The following is a 14,094-nucleotide window of genomic DNA, read 5'->3' as shown; positions in this document are numbered from 1 at the left end:
ATCAAGATAGTCACATTCTGATCATGCTAGCTATATGCTAGTAACACATTAATCATGTCAGAAACATGTTAGCAACTTGTTAATCATGCTAGCTACATGTTAGTAACAAGATAAATAAGTTAGAAACATGCTAGTAACATGCTAATCATGCTAGAAACAGGTTAGTGCCTTGTTAACATCTATTTATCCAAGCTTAGCTGCTAGGATCATGTTAGTAACAGGCTAATCATGTTAGAAGTGTACTAACGATATGCTAATAATGTGATAATCATGTTAGAACTAGAAACATGTTATGTTTCTAGAATAATTAGCATGTTTCTAACATGATTAGAATTGTTAACATGTTAATCATGCTAGTAACTTGGTAATCATGCTAGTAATGCTAACATCATGCGAGCAACATTCTAATCATGCTAGCTTCATGCTAGAAACAGGCTATCAACATGCTAATCATGTTAGAAACAGGCTAGCAACATGTTAGTTATGTTAGCATCATGTGAGCAACATTCATGCTACCTGTATGTTAATCATCTTAGAAACATGTTAACAACATGGTAATCATGCTAGAAACAGACTAGCAACATGCTAACCATGTTAGAAACAGGTTAGCAACATGCTAGTAACTTGTTAATTATGCTAGCTACATGTTAGTAACATGTTAATAATGTTAGAAACAGGCTAGGGCTTTGTTAACAAAATGCTAACAGCATGCTAATCATGATAGAAACATGTTAACCAGGCTAGAAAAATGTTAACATCTTAATCATGCTATTAACTTGCTAATCATGCTAGTTGCGTGCTAATCATGTTAGAAACATGCTAGCCACATGCTAATCATGCTAGAAACAGACTAGCAACATGCTAACCATGTTAGAAACAGGTTAGCAACATGCTAGTAACTTGTTAATTATGCTAGCTACATGTTAGTAACTTGTTTAACGTGTTACTAACATGTATCTAGCATGATTAACAAGTTAGAAACATGTTAGCAAAATGGTAATCATGCTAGAATCATCCTAGTAACTTTTTGAGACAAAAATTGTTTGTAGTGGCATTACAATTTATACTGTAGGCTTATGAATATTAATTAGTATGTCCAGGTCTACAGCCTATTAAATATTCATGAGCCAATTAGTATACTGCCCTCCAAAGGCAAAGCACAGTAACTACACATTTGGTCAAAATTGAGTTAAGACTTAAAACGGACTTTGTGACAACTGTTTTTTCTTGTGGCAAAGTCATCTGGTTCAGTTGTGTCCGCTTTCAGAGAAACCAAAGTGTCAACATGTTTGACAAGCTGGCGTAAAAACTTTAAAGGCATTTTTTCAGTTTCAGTGTTGGCGTAGTTACTGCACTTTGCCTTTGGAGGGCAGAATAGAGACAGAGCGCAATTAGGCCACGCCCACACCAAGGGGCAAAACTATCCAATTGACCGCTCTCCACTGGAAGATGCCGCCTTGTCATTTCTGACTTATAACAAAAAACAGAACAATGTCTAAAAGCTGCTATGAGACGAGGTGTACAGTAAACAAGATAAAACACACACAACTACGTTTTTCTAAGCTGTCGACCCGAAATAAATGAGCATTTAAGGACACAAATAGTTGTGAGGGTATTTTTATGTTTCAGTCGAAAGGAAAGTAAGGAAAAGCAGCACTGACATATATCTCCTCTTCTCAGGTTTACACAGGATGGTGAAGTAATCCTTTGACATTAGTTCAAAACAATGATGGTTTCCTGACACGATTAAGTTTCCCTCCAGCGGGCGTAGTTCTCTAGTAATATGACACCTTGTGCTCTACTTCTGTGTCTTTAACTGCTTGTTTTTTGGGTCATTAGCTTATAAATACACAGTTGTGTGTTTTTTAGCTTGTTTACTGTACACCTCGTCTCAGCAGCTTTTAGACATTGTTCTGATTTTGTGTTATAAGTCAGAAATGACAAGGAGGCCGCTTCCTGCAATACAAAGCCAGTGGAGAGCGTTGGTTTGTTTTCCTCCGGTGGGCGTGGTTTTCAGATTATGACGTATGTTGCTCTGTCTTTATTCATAGTAGGATTCCCTAGTTTGTTTTTTATTTTAGATGTACACTTTTATGATTTTTTTTACTTTATCTTTTTTTTTTATATAAAACATTTTATTTTTACTTTTTATTATTTAATTTTAATAAGTATTTTATTAATTCATAAAATTAGTCCACTGATTTTTATGAGTACATTTTTAGTGTTTAATTTATGTGCTTGTGTACTGATTTTAGTAGTGAATTTAAGTTGGATTTACAGTTCTTCTGAGACTAAAATGTCTGAGTGCTGCTCCTCTTCCTCGAGCTTTAACTCTACAGACTCCAAACTCAGGCCAGATCTTCAGACTGATCTGACTCCAGCTGCTGGATCTTTTCTAACTGATCAGACTTACAGTTTTCTTAAAAATGATGATTAAATTTGGGAAAAATCCCACAGACTTACATTGAGGGAATGTTCAAATGATCAACACTATTCAAACTCACACTGACAAAACTCCCACAATCCCTTGAGACTCAATCAGACTGACCTTCTATCAACTAGACTTAGAATCTATCTAATCCAACTCATATAAAATGTATTATCTATCTATCTATCTGTCTATCTGTCTGTCTGTTTAGAAACATGGTAACATGCTAGAAACATGCTAATATTCTAGAAACATGCTAATTATTCTAGAAACATGCTAGACATGCTATAAACATGTTAACATGTTAATCATGCTAGTAACTTGCTAATCATGCTAGTAATGCTAACATCATGCAAGCAACATTCTAATCATGCCAGCTGCATGCTAATCATGCTATGAAAATACTAACAATATGTTAATCATGCTAGAAACATGCTAATCATGCTAGAAACATAACAACATGCTAATATTCTAGAAACATGGTAACATGTTAGAAACATGCTAATATTCTAGAAACATGTTAATTATTCTAGAAACATGCTAATTATTCTAGAAACATGCTAACAACATGCTAACAACATGTTAATCATGCTATGAAAATGCCAACAATATGTTAATCATGCTAGAAGCATGCTCATCATGCTAGAAACATGATAACAACATGCTAATATTCTAGAAACATGGTAACATGCTAGAAACATGCTAATATTCTAGAAACATGTTAATTATTCTAGAAACATGTGAATCATGCTAGAAACATAACAACATGCTAATTATTCTAGAAACATGCTAACAACATGCTAATCATGCTATGAAAATGCTAACAATGTTAATCATGCTAGAAACATGCTAACAACATGTTAATCATGCTATGAAAAACATGCTAATCATGTTAAAAACATGTTAACAACATGCTAATCATGTTAAAAACATGCTAACAACATGCTAATCATGCTAGGAAAATGCTAACAATGTTAATCATGCTAGAAACGTGCTAGCAATATGCTAATAATGTTAGAAACATGTTAATAACATGCTAGAAACATGCTAACAACATGTTAATCATGCTAGAAACATGCTAGTAACTTAAAACATGCCATCTATCCATTTATTCATCCATCTTACAGACCGTTGCCCTTAAAACATTCAAGCTTTAAAACTACTTTACACTTCAGTCTTTTTCAGTCTGAAAACCATACTATTTCTACAATTTGTAAAACTTTTAAACTTTTCACGCTTTCTGATCATGCTTTTTCAAGCCAACTTAAAGTTAGTCTTGATGAACTGTTTAATCTAGTTATTATTGGAGCTGACCATCATGTGTTTGTGTGTAGCAGAAGACCTCCAGCGGCTCCAAACCGGCCCACCATTATCAGACCGTCAGAACCGTCTCTGCTGGACTGAAGAGGTTTGGCAGCGCTGGAGACGAGCGCTAGCTTTCAGCACAGGAAACGCCAAAGAAAACTACAATAAACACACATTAACACACAAACACAAGTGTCATAGTTCAAAAAGGGCGTCGGCTCAAAATTTGATTGACACCTGACTTTTGATACTCTTCAGTGCTTTTTTTTCCCAAGTAGTAGCAATAATAACAAGACTTTTTATGATTCAATTATATAAGCATTTCCACATATGTATTCTGCCCTCCAAAGGCAAAGCACAGTAACTACACATTTGGTCAAAATTGAGTTAAGGCTTAAAATGACAACTGTTTTGTCTCGTGGCAAAGTATCCTGGTTCAATTTTCTCCCGTTTAAGAGAAACGAGGGTGTCAACATGTTTGACAAGCTGGTGTAAAAACTTTAAAGGCATTTTTCTCAGTTTTAGTGTTGGTGTAGTTACTGTACTTTGCCTTTGGAGGGCAGTATTATGTTGTCGGGAGGTAAACGTGTTCATTAGACTCGCTGGCTACTGACGCCTGTGTGAAATGTTTACAGACGACTCAACCTCGACTGACGTTACAGTCAACACTAGTCTTTAACACTCCACTTTATATGTTTGCGTAGAAACACTTTATTAAACATTCCTAAAGACAACAGCAGACACTATTTTCACATACAGTACAGTTACGTCATTTCTGGACAGTATTTTTGAAGTTTTTATGGTCTAAAACGACACTAACTATAGAACAAAAATGTACTTTAATACTATTAAATACACTTCATTCTGAACTTGTTAAATACTCAACCTTCAACCATTTGATTAATTCTGGATGTAAACACTCAGGTGTTCACTTGATCTGAAACTGAGTCTCATTCAGCTTTGCTTCTCGAGTATCTGTCATTGATCTGGCTTAGTAGATGTTTTTAACTCATTAAGGAAGAGATTTTATACCGTGTCTAACAGGAAATCTTCTTTTCATCTGTCTACTTTATTGTCTGTTGCTTGTTTTTTTTTTTCATGACATTTCGCAAGGACTGCGAACAAAAGCATATTTAACCAAAATGTAATGAATATTATCAATAAAAGAGCAATTTGTTTAGCTACTGGTTTGATCTCTTTTCCTTTAAAAGTTCACATACTCAAATTGTTAGTTTTTAGATTTTTGTGTATTTATGTATTTATTTATTAAGTTAACATTTTTTATGTTTAGTATTTTGTTTGTATATAAATTCTTTGTTTTGTTACATTGTGATTTACCAAATTTCAGTATTTTATTTTTATTTGTTTTATATAAAGGTTTAGAAATTTCTGTGATTTAATTTGGTTTCGTTTAGTTTTTTTTGTATATTTATTTTATTTTTTATGTATTGTTTTTTTTTTTATATATTTGATTTACTTTTTAGTAAGTGCTTTGTTTTTATATTGAATTTGCTGATTTTTTTTTATGATTTAATTGGTGTTTAGTATTTTATTTTGGATCTCTTTAAATCTTTTTTTTTTTTTTTTTCTTGAATTGTTTTTGATGTGAAGTCAAGATCAACATTTTGGAAATACCAACATGTCCGCAGGAAACACTTATTTAATGTCAAAAAGATGGTCATGATTTATGATTGAATTGCTTTTTAGTATGTTTGTATTTAATTTGGTTTCTGAGTTTATTTTTTTTTTTTTTTTTTTTTATGATTTACTTTTTAGTAAGTGTTTTGTTTTTATATTTAGTTTGTACATTTTTTTTTTTAAGATTTATTTGGTTTTTAGTATTTTATTTTGAATCTGTTTTATACATTTTTTTTTTATCAATTTTGTTTGTTTTTGATGTGGTCAACATCAACATTTTTCAACATTTGTTTTTTTTAGTGTTTTATTTAGATTTTTGTGTTTATGTATTCATTTATTAATTTGACATTTTTAATTTTTAGTATTTTGTTTGTATATTAATTTTGTTTTGTTACATTGTGATTTGCCACATTTTAGTATTTTATTTTGATTTGTTTTTATATAAAAAATCTAGAAATTTCTGTGATTTAATTTAGTTTCTATATATTTATTAAATGATTTATTCTTTTTTTTTTTTTAGGATTTACTTTTTAGTGTTTTTTTTTTATATACATTTTGTAAATTTTTTAGGATTTAATTGGTTTTTAGTATTTTATTTTGGATCTCTGTATAAATAAAAGGGTTTATTGCCTTCCAAAGGAAAGTCATTAGTTATGTCACAATTATTCTCATTCTTTAGAATAATTAGCAAATTAACCATAACGGTATTGAGAAAATAAATAGTAGACACACTAGACCGGATTAATTGATCATACTAGCGACACCAAGTACAAACATATGACCCATTTTATTGTTTTTATTGTGTAAAAGTCTTTAAAAAAAGCACAGAGCTGTACAGAAGACTCCCTTTGTTGACTGTAACGGCACATTTTCACATTTTCCCGAAAACAACAGCATCATCTCTTGTCATGAAATGACAGGACTAAAAAAGACACAACTATGAACATTCAGGCGACAGGAAGACATGAAATGAACAAACGCGTTCATCCTACAGCGTCCTACATCCTCACAGCAGATGAATGCGATCTTCTGTGCTGGATCAGATGATTCATCTGCAATCTGCACTATTATTATTATTTTTATTATTATTTCAAGTTCTCTGGAGTCTGGTTTGGCTGTGCGTGGCTGAACTCCACAGGAAGTGGAAACACCAGAGGATGGTCCGATCGAAAGGCACTGCGGTCTCGGTCTCTGGCGTCGAGCGGCGTCTCCGTGTCCGAGCCGGATCTGGTTTTAGGAGTAGACTCTCCTCCTGTCGTCGAACAGCCGGCGGACCGTGTAGACCTGCGTCAGCGCCACGCTCAGCATCACCAGCATGTTGACACAGGACCAGAAGGAGACCCGCCACAGGTTGTCCTCCAGCAGGTTTCTGTCCCGCGCCTCGAAGGCCCTCAGGACCGTCTGCATCTGCCGACTGCGCTCCAGCCGCCGGTGAACCGTCTCCATCGACTCCTGCGGAAAACAGACCTGAGCTCATTTACAAACTCATCCGACTTTATCCTTTAGATTCTGGGCCCAGTTTTTCAAAAGTAATCCAGAGGGGTTTTGGATCACGGATTGGATCGAATCTTGGAAATGTTTTTTTTTTTTTCAAAAGTAAAAGATGGATTTTGAATTAAGATCAGATCTTACATTTGATTTGGATCAAACCTGCCCTTTGGGTTATTCAGAATTTTTTTAACTCAGATTGGGATCTATTTGATCCGAAAAAGCAGGATTATCCTGGTCCCATCAGACGGGTGGATTCAGTTGGGATTTTTTGGAACCAAATAAACCAAATATAAAAAAGTTGTATTTTTTAAGTGAATGATCACAAACTTAATGGTTACACATTATATATGTGACCCTGGAGCACAAAACCAGTCTTAAGTCGCTGGGGTATGTTTGTAGCAATAGCCAAAAATACATTGTATGGGTCAAAATTATTGATTTTTCTTTTATGCCAAAAATCATTAAGAAATTAAGTAAAGATCATGTTTCATGAAGATTTTTTGTAAAATTCCTACTGTAAACATATCAAAATGTAATTTTTGATTCGTAATATGCATTGCTAAGAACCTAATTTGGACAACTTTAAAGGTGATTTTCTCAGGATTTTTTATTTTTCTGCACCCTTAGATTTCAGATTTTCAAATAGATGTATCTCAGCCAAATATTGTCCTATCCTAACAAACCATACATCAATAGAAAGCTTATTTATTGAGCTTTCGTATGATGTATACATCTCAGTTTTATCAAATTTAACCTTATGACTGGTTTTGTGGTCCAGGGTCACATATATAAATCCCTTCATATTTGAAGCCTATGTCACATCTAATGAAATAATGGAAAACAACAACAACAAAATAATATCAAAACTATCAGATGTCAAATAAATGGATGGAAAGTGCTGGTATCTGTCCTGTAAATGATTTCTGACTTTTTGATTGTTTTTGTTTTGTTATTTAACATTAGAACAAACTCAAAAACTTTAAATGTTTGTTTATTGCAGTGTTTCTGTTTCTTACAATTAAAACAAACAATGGCTATTTGTGGCCGCTGGTATTTTGTCTACCTGTTGTTCTTTGCTAAACCAGGGTAAACAGGATTTGAACAGTGATCCAACACAATGTTCCTTTTAAAAAACTGTCATAAAAGTAAAACAGATCAGTTAATCCTGGATAGCAAAACATGGGATTTACAAATCCGGACTAATTTGATCCAGATTACATTTTTTGAAAAACTGGGCCCTGGCGATCACAGAAAACATCTGGTCAATCGTGAACATGTCTGGGCCATATTTCACCTAAAGAAATCAATAATAACAATTATACTTTGCTTAAAAAATTTTTTTATTGTTAATTAGAAATGTTGCATTGGCAGCTAACAGAAATATACTGAAGCCTGTTTTCGAAACGATTTTTCATCTCACAATTCTGACTTTTTTTCTCTGAATTGTGAGACAGTTTCTTAAAGAGTAAGAATTATGAGATATAAACTTACAATCGCAAGTTATAAAGTCAGAATTGCAAGATATTAAGTCCCGATTCTGCAATTCTGAGAAAAAAAAGTCAGAATTTAGTTTTTATCTGGCAATTCTGATTTTATATCACAGTTTTGACTTCATTTGTCAGAATTGCAAGTTTATATCTCACAATTCTGACTTTATAACTCGCAATTGTGAGTTTATATCTTATAATTCCAAGGAAAAAGAAGGTCAGAGTTGTGTTTTTATCTCGCAATTCAGACTTTCTTTCTCAAAATTGCCAGTTTAAATTGAGCAAATCTGAGAAAAACTCACAATTCTGACTTTATGACTCTAATTCTGAGAAGAAAAGGTCTGATTTTTTTTTTTTCGCAATTCAGACTTTATTTCTCAAAATTGTGACTTTTTTTTTCTCAGAATTGTGAGACTGCATGTTAAAAAGTAAGAATTATGAGATATAAACTTACAATTGCAAGTTATAAAGCCAGAATTGCAAGATATTAAGTCCCAGTTCTGCCTTTTTTCCTCACAATTATAAGTTTGTATCTCACAATTCTGACTTTTTTTCCTCAGAATTGTGAAATATCACAATTGTGAGATATAAAGTACAATTTTGAGGGGGGAAAAGACTGATCTGTTCTCAGAAATGCAAGTTTAAATCTCATAATTCTGACTTTATTTCTCAGAATTGTGAGTATTTCATTTCTGACTTGCAAATGTGAGTTTGTTTCTCATAATGCTGAGGTTATAAATTCAGAATTGTGAGTTTTTATCTTGCAATTCTGATTTTATCACACAATTTTGACTTCATTTCTCAGAATTGCAAGTTTGTCACAATTCTGACTTATAACTTGCACTTGTAAGTTTATATTATACTTCTGAGAGAAAATGTCAGAATTGTTTATATCTCGCAAATCTGATTTTAGATTACAGTTTTGACTTAAATTTCTCAGAATTGCAAGTTTATATCTCACAATTCTGAGGAGAAACAGAATTGCGAGATAAAGTCACAATTACTTTTTTAATTTTTTTTTTTTTATTCAGTGGCAGAAACAGGCTGCAATGATATGAGTTTAAGTACTAAATGAAAATAAATAAAAGCTTTATGCTAAGCTCGCAAAGGTACACTTGCGAATTTGTTATTAATTTAACAAACGGAGCTGGTTTGTGTTTCTGTGGTAGCTAGATGCCCTCTATAGAGCTTCAATTTCTTTACCCAGAATATTCTTTATAAATAAACGCTATATAATCCAGTGACACTAACATCACTTCTTCACTGATGCACATTCACTCGCCTTTATGTCATCCAGCTTGTACTCCAATAGGCTCTCGGGCTCTCCAAGCCCCGCCCACTCGTCGTCCGCTCCAGCGCCATTGGACGGACTGTCCAGGATGACCTCAAAGAAGACCATCTTCTCGGAGAACCTGCTGAAGGTGTTGTCGAAGCAGACCTGATAGTCTCCCGCCTCTGTGGGCTCCACCCTGAAAACAACGGACCAATCACACGCGAGCAACAACAGACCGCGGGGAGCGGCAGCCAATCAGTCTGCAGAATTCTTCAATAAGCATCTCCAGCTCAAAACTGTAAGTTCTGTATTTATTCACATTCAAAAACACGGTGCAAAAACTAAGGTAAGTTAAGTAATTTTAGTTATAATGTACGTTTTTAAAGCTGTATATCTTATGTCGACATAGCAAAACAGAAAAGCAGCAGTTGAGTGCAAACTTTATGTGACAGGACCGGGACATTCTAAAACGCTTAACCTACGTAAAAAAAAAAAACTAATTTCTGTCAAACCTTACTTGTAACAAACACTAACTACTGTCAAAAGAACGAGCCCTTATTCCACAGATAAAGTGAATAAATTTCCCGTTAAGCCTTTTCTCCCCCATTGAAGTCCATTATATGGAAACAGCTTAACGTGTTTTAACGTAACTTAACAATGAACAATGTTAAATCCTGAAAAAACAGAGGTGTTAATTAATGGACCTAAAACCTCTACAAGTAATGACCTAAAACACAGTCTAATACTAGATGGCTGCTCTGTAAATTCGGCGTCATCAGTTAGGAACCTAGCTAGGCGTCCTATCCGATAGCAATCTCTCCTTTGAAAGCCACATTTCTGCACTTTCCACATTCTTGCTGTCAAAAGAACAAGCTCTTATTCGGCTTATAATCGTGCCCATAGAAGTCCATTATGGAAACAGCTTAACGTGACATTATTCACTTCATATGCAGAATGATATCTCATTCTTTTGACAGCAGGAAGTGTTTATTATAAGTAAAATCTGACAGAAGTTTGGTTTTCTCCGGTCGTTGTTAAGGTGCGTTAAACCACGTTAAGCTGTTCCCAGCTGGCATTTTAGCGTGGAGTCAGCGTTGAATTAACGTCACTACGTCAGGTGTCAGTGTTGGATAACCGTTGGATTTTGTTTAGATTTTGCAAATCTAAACAACAGTTAATTGATCAGCATTGTTTGAATGTTGGAACAACGTTATTTTTCTACTGATATATTTCAACAAAATGTTTAAAAGTCATGGTTGTAAAAATAATGTTGATTTGACGTACAACTCAAATTTTATTTATATTTCTTTGTTGAATCCATAGTTAGTTAACAACACCATTTCAACCATTTGGTATTCAACGTTGTTTTGACGTTGAATGAATGTTTTTTTCATAAACTGACATTATTTCAACCACATTTAAACGTTTAAGGTCGGTCGAATGCCAGCTGGGTTTCCTTATAATGGACTTCTATGGGGGAGAAAACGCTTAACGCGATACTATTCTCTTTACCTTTGGAACAACGGCTCGTTCTTTTGACAGTAGTTAGTTAGTGTTTGTTACAAGTAAGGTTTGACAAAAATGTGGGGCTTCCTAGTCGTTTTTTACGTACGTTAAGCGTTTTAGAACGCGATGTATTATACTGGTACTACTTAATTACTACATTATGATGTCCAAAATGAAAGGACTGGAAGAGATGAACACTCACATATGAACGCCGTCAGAACGGCGAAACTCCGAGACCAGGTGGAGTCCCTGAGGAGAAACGATGGAGAAATCCACGTCCATACCTGCTCCAGCGATCACCTGCAAAAACACAACGCCATATCTAACTCGGTATGCCCTAGCAACCACTCACATCACCCTAGCAACGAGGCGCCAAGTTTTATAATGTAATCATTGACTTATATCAGTGGATGTTGAGTGAGATGAACGTGTCATCACGGATCTGAGGCAGGATGCGACAGGCCGCGATAAACAAACATCGCACACCCACTTCACTGACATAAGCACGTTAAATAACATTAGTTTTAACTGTGGTGCTACTGGTAAATCATAGTAAACACGAAATGGCTCCTCATTAGCATGATTACATCTATAAAGTTGTCCTATGGGAACGTTACTTTGTTCTGAACACGTATGAAGATGAACGTCCAATGAAAATGTTTAAGGAACTAACGTTAAACGTTCAGTGAATGCTGTATAAATAATGTTGTCATTTTGAGAACATTACTCTGATTGATTACTGTTGCTAGAAGAATGTTTGCTCATAACTTTGAGACAACCTTGACAGAACGTTCTCTCTGTGTGTATATAGGCTGTGTATAAATATACTCCAGAGTTCCTGCTGTACCTGGTACTCGATCTCGATGCTGCCGTTGTGAATGGCGCTCTGGTAGAAACACTCTTTGCTGGCAGCTGGCAGTAGGAACGTGAACTCGCTGTCCGTGGGGCTGAACGCGTTAACGGCGCTGATAAACAGCGCGACGCATCCGAGCAGAGACACGCATATCGTCTGCACGTCATCCATGCTGTAAACCGCGGAAAGAGCCCTTTAAACGGCGTTCGTAACTCCGTTAAAAGCCTCCGTCCAGCGGCGGATGTGTTCCGCTTCCGTAGCTCAACTTTTGCTGCGGCGCTAAACCAATCAGAGCACACCGAGTGTCCGCGCTGCAGCCAATCAGCGCGCAGGGACGCGCGTTACCCATAAAACCCATGTCATCGAAAACTTGTAAACCTGTAATATTCGGAAGCTTAAAGCAATTATAGATAAGATAAAATGTTAAAACAACACACACACACACACACACACACACACACACACACACACACACACAGTGTTGAGGAAAGTTACTTTTAAAAGAAATGCATTACAATATTAAGTTGCTCCCTAAAAAAGAAACTAATTACGTTACTTAGTTACTTTTTATGCAAAGTAATGCGTTACGTTACTTTTGCGTTACTTTTTTTAAATCTGGGCAGGGGTTCCTTGTTTGTTTTTCTTATAAAAAGTTCTATTTTTGTCAAATGTCAAGCCCTTTTAAACCAAAAGCCTCAGGCTTAGAGAAAAGTAAATTGACGTCTGTACAGTAGACCACAGAAGAAAAAATGTCAACTCTTCAGCAATAAAAAAAGCAAAACAAATGTTAGATTATCTTGAGTGATTTGAGCTTATTAGTATGGATGAACTGGATCATCGAAGGTCGGCAGCAAAGACATCGGTTAATAAAATGGGATTAAAAACATAAAGGATATTTGTATTATTTAACATTTAATTATTGCAGGTTTGCATTGAATGTCAGTGTTATTATTCATTTTGAAGAACACTGTATCTGTTTTTTTAGTGAGTGAGATGTATTAATGCGTATTCACATTTATTCTAGAACTAAAGGAACATCTTACTCACAATTTCTCTCAACATGAGGACAGGAGAGCTTTTAATCAATAAATGGGGGAAAAGTAACTCCAAAACTTTCTTGTTAATTAAAAAGTAATGTGTTACTTTACTAGTTACTTGGAAAAAGTAATATTATTACACAACTTGCGTTACTTGTAATGCAAAACCCCCAACACTGTATATATATATATATATATATATATATATATATATATATATAAACCTGATACAATTGGCTACAATTACTTACAACTCACACTTCAAAGAGTAATTCCGTGGATCTTATTTGAGGCTTATATGTCAAAGCCATCTTTGTTTATATAGCGCTTCATACAGTATATATTGTGTCAACAGGAAAACTGCCGACAATGCAAGAGACAAAAAGTAAACAGTCAAATATGATGTCCTATCGCTAGATGGCAGCACAATCTAATCATACTAAGCACCTTCACTTAGTTCTGCTGTTAAAAGAGAGCTGTTAGTGAAATCTGTGTTGACATGTAGGGTGAATATAAATAAATACAACGACCAACAATCAGTTGCATATTAATATTACTGTTGTTGTTATTATAATGATTGCCAGTAGTAGTAATGGTAAGTCAAGCATCACTATTACTAGAGCTCATGCTTTGTGCTAGTGGTTATTATAATCATTATTCTACACTACAGCATGCATATAAAAGCTGCAACTGCGAATAAGATTGCAAAAGTGAATGCAACACTGTACAATGTACAGTACAAGTGTAGCTGTGAAAAGAAAAAAACCCTGATAAATGCCACGGTGAAAAGAATGAAACTGAGATGGGTGAACTTTGAACACACACACACACACACACACACACACACACACACACACACACACACACACACACACACACACACACACACAGTGAGAGACTGATTCAAAACTGACCAGAGATCAGACACTTGTCCAGTTTCATGCGGGCAGGTACATGAGAGTTTGTGTTCAGAGATGATTCACGGTCAGTGTAGCAGTTCATGAGAGACGCCAACTGCTTCCTGTCTCACTGCATCCTTACATCTGAGCTCTCACTGCACCGGAACTCTCACATCT

At 34.9% G+C, this 14,094-nt stretch overlaps 2 protein-coding genes across 5 annotated transcripts in view; one reads left to right on the top strand and one right to left on the bottom strand.

Annotated features, from left to right (window-relative positions):
* Positions 1 to 4,913, top strand: part of dnm2b (dynamin 2b) — a 27,616-nt gene extending 22,703 nt beyond the window's left edge. For 2 of the 4 annotated variants that reach the window (XM_073841608.1, XM_073841607.1), the window contains exon 21: positions 3,763 to 4,913. In XM_073841608.1, coding sequence (XP_073697709.1) covers positions 3,763 to 3,832 — 70 coding nt within the window. In that variant the 3' untranslated portion in view covers positions 3,833 to 4,913. The remainder of the gene's footprint in view (positions 1 to 3,762) is intronic. The other 2 variants (XM_073841611.1, XM_073841610.1) reach the window with 1 other exon arrangement.
* A 1,226-nt stretch (positions 4,914 to 6,139) lies between these two features.
* On the bottom strand, positions 6,140 to 12,246 carry tmed1b (transmembrane p24 trafficking protein 1b). The gene is made up of 4 exons (XM_073841696.1): positions 11,976 to 12,246; positions 11,331 to 11,428; positions 9,632 to 9,818; positions 6,140 to 6,823 (listed from the first exon to the last, which is right to left on the bottom strand). Exons 1-4 carry the CDS (start codon positions 12,150 to 12,152, stop codon positions 6,605 to 6,607), a joined length of 681 nt encoding a protein of 226 aa, XP_073697797.1. The 5' UTR covers positions 12,153 to 12,246; the 3' UTR covers positions 6,140 to 6,604.
* Positions 12,247 to 14,094: the final 1,848 nt, after the last annotated feature.

This window comes from Garra rufa, chromosome 6 (genome assembly GCF_049309525.1).
Source record: "Garra rufa chromosome 6, GarRuf1.0, whole genome shotgun sequence".
In the NCBI taxonomy this organism is placed as follows: domain Eukaryota; kingdom Metazoa; phylum Chordata; class Actinopteri; order Cypriniformes; family Cyprinidae; genus Garra; species Garra rufa.
Note: the sequence above shows the minus strand (reverse complement) of the source record. Positions and strands in the feature narration are given on the sequence as shown.